A 7,105-nucleotide genomic window follows, 5' to 3' on the forward strand; every position below is an offset into this window, starting at 1 on the left:
AACAAATAGAGGCTGCGCAATATGTTGCTGTGTACACAAACAAAGTGCCACATAGCAACATTTTGCGCAGCCTCTATTTGTCTGATTTGTACTGTGCATTGTCACTGTTTGAGCAGCAGTGAGAGTCTTTGCTTCACTTGTGAGTGCTTGTATAGTTTATAATCAGGTTTGTTTATTTATTTATATTTTATTTCACCTGTGGCGCCGCCTCCCCCTTCACCTTTTTTAGTTTTGTCTACTCTATAGGGCCTGTGAGGGAGCCCTATTATCAGGTGTGCTGCCTTACATTTATCTCTGTAAGATCTAGTATATTAGCGCTGATCCTTTGTATATATTTTTTACTTGTGAGTACTATTTTTTTCTGATGTTTTTTTGCTATATCTGGATTTTTTATCCAGTTCCTCATACTTTGTTTTGTGTGACCGCATTTCTCATCCTTTGGAATGTTTTTGTTTTTTTTTAACTATGCAAAAAGACACTTTAATCATTCAGGGTTCAGGGTCAGTGTTAGCTCCATAAAACAAACTGCAGTCAATATATGCATCAGCTTTTTATTTTCTCATAGCAAAGCATTACAAACACTATTAATTTATTAATCACATGCATTTTTATCCAAGGGTCTTGAGAATCGATATTTAAAACATTGACATTCAACTATATATTTACTGCTCAGATCAAACAATAATAAGCAGGAAAGTGTATGGAAAAAACCTGCATGTCTACAATACTTCAAACTCGCAAATGGTAAGACGATATTGGTTACAGGCTTTGTCATTCCATTGCCCATCAGTGTACATCTCAACACAATTTTCTTTTCCTTTACCACTGGGTTCATTTCTTCTCCAGTGAGTGTAATTCACTGGTGTTCCATCCAAATAGTGGAAATCTCCAGGTGTTTGACCCTCTTTGATTCCTAAATATGTATATCTGTTGCGATCTTTAACGATATTTAAAACAGCATTGTTTTCTGCTTCATTCAGTGGAGTGACAATTTCCCCACCAACATTTTTGCACGAAGCTTTAGATGTTTCAAAATCAACTTCTTTTCCATTGGTTGCCAATATCTTATCTCCTACTTCTAGTATTTTGCCTTCCAAGCGCAGAACTAAAACAGATAATAATGTGTTAATTTACTGTTATGACTGCTTTATGATTTATCACTTACTAGCAAATGCATTTTGCAGTTCCCTTGCCAAGTCTTCATAATTCTCAGTATTGTGAATAAAAAGGTCAGGTAGAGTATAGTTATGATAAAAGTATTATAAGGTTTTAAAGGAACACTATATCTTTAGGAATCATAGGCGTGCGCAGCCTATTTCATAAGGGTTTGCACCCTAAAGCACAAACACACACGCTGCGTGCGTGCGTGTGTATATGTGTATATATATATATATATATGTGTATATATATATATATATTGCTGTGTGGGGCTGTGTGTGCGGGCACTGTTTGTGTGTATTTCTCTGCATTTGTGGTTGTGTTTGCATTTGTTAATGTGTGTATGTCTATAATTATGTGCATATATCTGTGATTATGTGTATGTCTGTGGTTATGTATATATGTCTATGAATATGTGTTTGAGTATCTGGAATTATTTGTATGTGTATGTCTGTGATTATGTGTGTGTGTTTAATATATATCTCCCTAATTTGGTATTTTTATATATGGCAATCCCACATAGGGATAGTAAATAAGGGAGTTAGCTACTAAACAAGCAAAATAAGAAAATTAAGAAAAGGTGCATATACATGGCTGAAGACTCCCATCATGTATTAAAGGTAAGAATTAGTTTTACTCAATTTTTACACATACTTCATTTAAAAATCTATTTTCTTTAAAAACTGAAATGAAATGTTATTATGTACAAAAATTGTTTTGAGGGGACAGTTGTCTGAAATTCGCAAACCTGTGTGATGGTATCAAGTCAGCATTAAGCATATTCATAAAGAATGTTCTCTGCACCTTGTTGAATGCATAATATGGAAACTCCGGATGGTGTGTGCCCTTATACCCCCCCACCCACCCACCCACCTTTTTGGTTACACACTATACTAGATAGGTGTACATAATAAAGTGTCACTGAATGTATAGCCACTGTATTTAAAGGTTTAAATACAGTAAATGACAACTTCATTGATTTGAAGTGATCATGGTGCCTGGAGTCTGCATGTTGGGCATTTTGCTATGAAATGCTGTGCATACAGCGATCCATCCCTCTGTTGCTGGAGGTCTAACTCCACCTTCAGTTTTTTTGGGATTTTGTTAGCCAACCCAGAACAAGAATTTCGGGTTGGCTAATGTAACGTGTATATTTGGTGTCTGATGCCAGCATGCACAGTATGCTGGTGTCAGACAGAAAATGGTGGCATGTCTTGCTACAGTGAAATGCATCCGTGCCCTCCAATTCTAACTGTGGTATCTTATGTGCCCCCTTATATTGTTCCTAGAGTCGTCAATAACCTCTGCAGCACCCTTGTCTATACTCACTCATTTCTATTTATTAAAATCTATCCCGTATACCTCCCAGTCCCTCCATTTCTCTATGTACTCCTACTCCTACTCACCTCTTCTAAAATGCTTTGTACTTTATTTGCTTTATCTGTTGTATTCTCCCTCATGCATACCATACTTTGCACCCTTCTCCCTCTTTTCTATACCCGTCCATCTCCCCTTCTCACTCATTTTCCAAAAATTCAGTTCCCTGTCCACACCTTCAAATCTCAAATGTTTCAAATGTCTCTTTGAAAATATACCTAACCTGTGAATTATGAAATATTAATAATATTATTCTAATGTCAAAGAATCCATAAAAAAAATTACCTCCTTCCAATCTAGTTACTCGATTAACTATCTTGTCCAGAAATTGTTGTAGTTTCACATCCAACAAAGCTGGGATACCTTGTGTGTGATAAAAGAGAAAATAAGCTGTCAATAAGATCAATCTGCAGTGGTAATAGTGAGTCAGGATTAGCGGACATGTTTCACAGAACCAGTAACAACTCAACTCACTCATAGTAGGGGCACTACTGAGATCAGAAAAGGAAGAGACATAAAATGATAAAGATACTTTGCCTTCTATGGTTAATTCTATATTGTACCTAGCTATGTGTGTTCATCACAGTTACCCATGGCTGTTTGTAATACTATGCTTATTTCAGTATTGTGCCCAGTTCTGTATATGGTATCATAGTACCATGGACACTTCAATGAACTGTATTGGTTATGGGTCTTTGAGTGCCCATTTCATTCTGCAGATTGCTATGATTATGGTAAATTCAGATTTGGAATGCTTGAAATCATAATACATTTCCTATTATATTATTTGAGAGAAAAATTTAGTGTGTTTAACCTGGAAGTCCAATATCTCCTTTGTCTCCCTTTAGACCTGGCAATCCTGGGACCCCAATAGGTCCTGTCAGTCCATCTCGTCCTGGTACTCCTGGACTTCCTCCTGGTGGACCCTGAGGACCTGAAGTTTGACAAATTAAACAATAAAATATACTAGTGAACATCTTCTGGGCCTATTCAAGAAAAATCTTAAAATGGAAGTGTATTAAACCCATATATTGTTCTACCTGGAATTGCTAGTAAATATATACATTTTAATGACAAACAGATTGCAAATATAGGTCCCTCCTGCCAATCAAGTCTCAGCATAGTCCACTATACCAAAAAAGAAGAAAACAAAACAAAAAAACAACACTACTTCAGCATGTTTATTTCTATTTGACTGCATGTTCATAGCATGTCTACAGTGTGTCAATATAAATGTGCAAGCATGTATATTACAGCATGTGTGCAAAGGCTGTGAAGACTTCATGTATGTATTATTATTTTTATAGGAATTATTTTAAAATTAGTCATTTTTGAATCTACCGAAGTCTATTCATTAACCAGCACTGGCTGCTACATGTCATATATAAATGTGATGGGGAAGTCTGTTAGTGCTGTGTGAGAATGACTATATTAATGATATACCAATAATGTTGTGTGTAAATGGTGGAATCTCTGTAAAATGCTGTGTGTGAATGCTATGGCGAGACTTTGAATTCTGTTTAATTTATGTTGGCAGTATGTGAATGTTGTGATTCGTTTGTGAATAATGAGGTTAGTCTGGGTAGGATGTGGATTATGTATGGAAATAATCTATGTAGGTGGTGTGTGTAAAGGTTTTAGGTTGTGTTTCAATGTTGGGGGAATCGAGTGAATGATTACATACATTGTTTTTCTTTTTGCAAACACACTATATTGATTAAAAACCAAATCAAAGCCAAAATGGTAAGGAATAGAATTAAAGGGGTAAATTAGCCTTGTTACTTGTCAGGGCTTCTTTACCATTCACTACTTCAATGAAACCACCCACAATTACCAGCAATTTTGAATATATTTATTTTTAATAAAATGAACATTTTAATGAAAGGGTGAAGCAAGCAGAGCATATCTTAATTTGGCACCCACGAGTGTTGGCCAATAGCTCAAACAATTAAACTGCATATTTGTATATATTAAATAGGAATTTTGCTTTTTATGACACTTGTTTCTTCAATGACTGATGTTCATATTACTATTTTCCTGCAGACTAGTTTGAATGGAATATGGCTAAATTTACCTGGTAATCCAGTATTTCCCTGTATGCCATCCCTTCCATCTCTGCCTGGAACCCCGTTCACACCTGAAGTGCCCGGAAGACCTGGGATCCCAGCACACTTATCAATTTGCTGAGCTTTACAAGTCAGGGAAATAGCTATCAGCAGGAAAATAGACTGCTTTACAAACATGATGGTGGTCAGGCTTTAAAATAAAGGAAAGAATCTTATGTTAGTAAAGTTCAAAATTGAATAAAAAGCTGACACTACTAAAACATCACTCTGTATGTTGGTGAGGTATTAATAAAGTTCATCTGGATATTGGACATGAACTGCTACAGTTTATTGCGGCACTACGACAATACCTTGAGAGAATAATGTGGATCCCTGACTCTGAGCACCGAATGCAGCAGTAACTACGTACTATTTGTTCTGCCTTTAGCTGCTGACTATTAAACCTGTGCATTTGGTTTTAAATGACCAGCAATTTTTCTGAATTTTGGGCAACTGGTGGGTCATCTGAACTTTATAACCTCATATTGCCATATGACCGACTCACTAAACGGAAAATGGACAAACTATATTTTTTTGTAATTCGAAGTTCTGTCTATGGCACCAAAAAAAAAAAAAAAAAATTACTAATGGGGAAAAAAGATTAGAGTACAGCCACTAAATGTTGTTTTTAGTCACAGTTAAAGTGAGAAGTGACCAATAGAAGGAAAAATAGAGGCACAGAGGAGCAGTGAAATATTGGCCCATTGTTGCCCCCATTTTTTGGTCCAAGCTGTTTTCCCAAGACTACTGCACGGTCAAAATTTGTCTGATCCAAAATGAAACAAGGATAGATTTCAGATTCGAAAATGAAATTTCCTTTTTGGAAGAATCATTTCAGCCAAGCCACATTTTTACACTGTGCACCAGTCTGTTAACTACGAATATTTCATCATCATGAGCAATATTAAATTCCATTGAATCCAAAACTTGTCAGCTCTGAGAACTTCTCCATCTAGGATTTAATTAGCCTAATATGACAGAAGCATTTTCTGAAGGCAGGCTTGGACAACCTGTGGTTCATTTCAGCCAGTGCTCAAAAAGTCCTACTTTACTAGACATGTCAAACAGTTACTGCAAGACTGGAGGATCCATGGCACACAAGAGGTCAATTCCAAGTGGAAATTTCGAACCCTGATTTAGGTATCGTAAACTACAGTTTTTGTGTTCCTCTACCAGATTTAGTTATTGCACACAACCTTTCAAAGGATCATAGACGTTTGCTCATACCTAATAAAAATTAGAATTTCTCAATTTATTACTGCGGAAAAACTAATTACAGAAAAACAGAATTACAATAAATTCACAACTATTAAATAACCATAAAACTTTACGGGAAAGCACAATGGGGGAGATCTATCACTGTGAAATAGGTGCCATGTTTTTTGGAAAGTGCTAAAAGTTAAGACTTCTACTCTTCGTTTCCATGGTAATTGTTGCCATAATAGCACCTGTTTGAGTTATTTTGTATTGTGTCACAGAAATACATTGATAGTTGCCGGTATAAAGTGTTCAATAATTCAGAGGAACTTCTAGAAAATGTATGTTTAAAGTTATAATAATCTTAATAAGAACAGAAATAGCAGTTGTTTTTTTTTATATGATATGTAACTTAAATTACAATTATATGGGATTTGCATAACATTTCTAACTAACATACCATTAAAGATGACAAATCTTAATCTAGTAAAAAAAATCTACTAAAGAAGTAGGGTAATGTTACATACCTTAGGTATCCAAGTAGCGAATGAGCTACTAATTGTGCTTTTCCTCTTTTTATAGAAGGTGTAAGTACATCTCATTATGTATAAGTGGAAATATGATCCGTCTATATTTATGCCATATTCACCATAGTAACGTATATTAATCAGTGTCTTGTGCAATGTGTAACTGACTAATGGATGTGCATTTGGGTTGAGTGGTATTTAATATTACTTAATCGCACAATGCAAATACTAAGAGGAGCCATAATTTGGTAAGAGTATGGAAAAAATTCACGTGATGCTTAGACTTGGAATTCATCACTTTTTACAGAGATTATTCATTATTAATTTTACTGCTACAAATAGGAATTATTATAATTTATAAAAAAAAATACATACAAAAAAAACTGTCACTAAATGTAATATGTGATTAGAGGTAGAAATATCTTGAGTTTTTTTGGTATTTCTGCAAATTATGCCTTTTTATTCACGGTGTGTGAATATAATGTTTTTTTCTGTAAGTTTGCAGATCAATATTAACCCCTTAAGGACTGGACTGTTTTTGCGATGTTGTACATTTGCGACCAGGCCTCTTTTTACACTTTTGTGGTGTCTGTGTTTAGCTGTAATTTTCCGCTCTCTCATTTACTTTTCCTATACAAATTACCGTATTTTTCGCTCCATAAGACGCACTTTTTTTCCCCTCAAAAGTGAGGGGAAATGTCTGTGCGTCTTATGGAGCGAATATGAAGCTTTACTTACCTG

At 35.3% G+C, this 7,105-nt stretch overlaps 1 protein-coding gene across 1 annotated transcript; it reads right to left on the reverse strand.

The window, feature by feature from the left end:
• Window positions 1-537: 537 nt before the first annotated feature.
• On the reverse strand, window positions 538-4,788 carry LOC134575142 (pulmonary surfactant-associated protein A-like). Its single transcript, XM_063434362.1, has 4 exons — window positions 4,610-4,788; window positions 3,350-3,469; window positions 2,821-2,898; window positions 538-1,105 (listed from the first exon to the last, which is right to left on the reverse strand). The coding sequence occupies exons 1-4, from the start codon at window positions 4,776-4,778 to the stop codon at window positions 720-722; spliced, it is 753 nt and encodes a 250-aa protein (XP_063290432.1). The 5' UTR covers window positions 4,779-4,788; the 3' UTR covers window positions 538-719.
• Between the last annotated feature and the right edge of the window lie 2,317 nt (window positions 4,789-7,105).

Source organism: Pelobates fuscus, chromosome 10 (assembly GCF_036172605.1).
Source record: "Pelobates fuscus isolate aPelFus1 chromosome 10, aPelFus1.pri, whole genome shotgun sequence".
NCBI classification, from domain to species: Eukaryota; Metazoa; Chordata; class Amphibia; order Anura; family Pelobatidae; genus Pelobates; species Pelobates fuscus.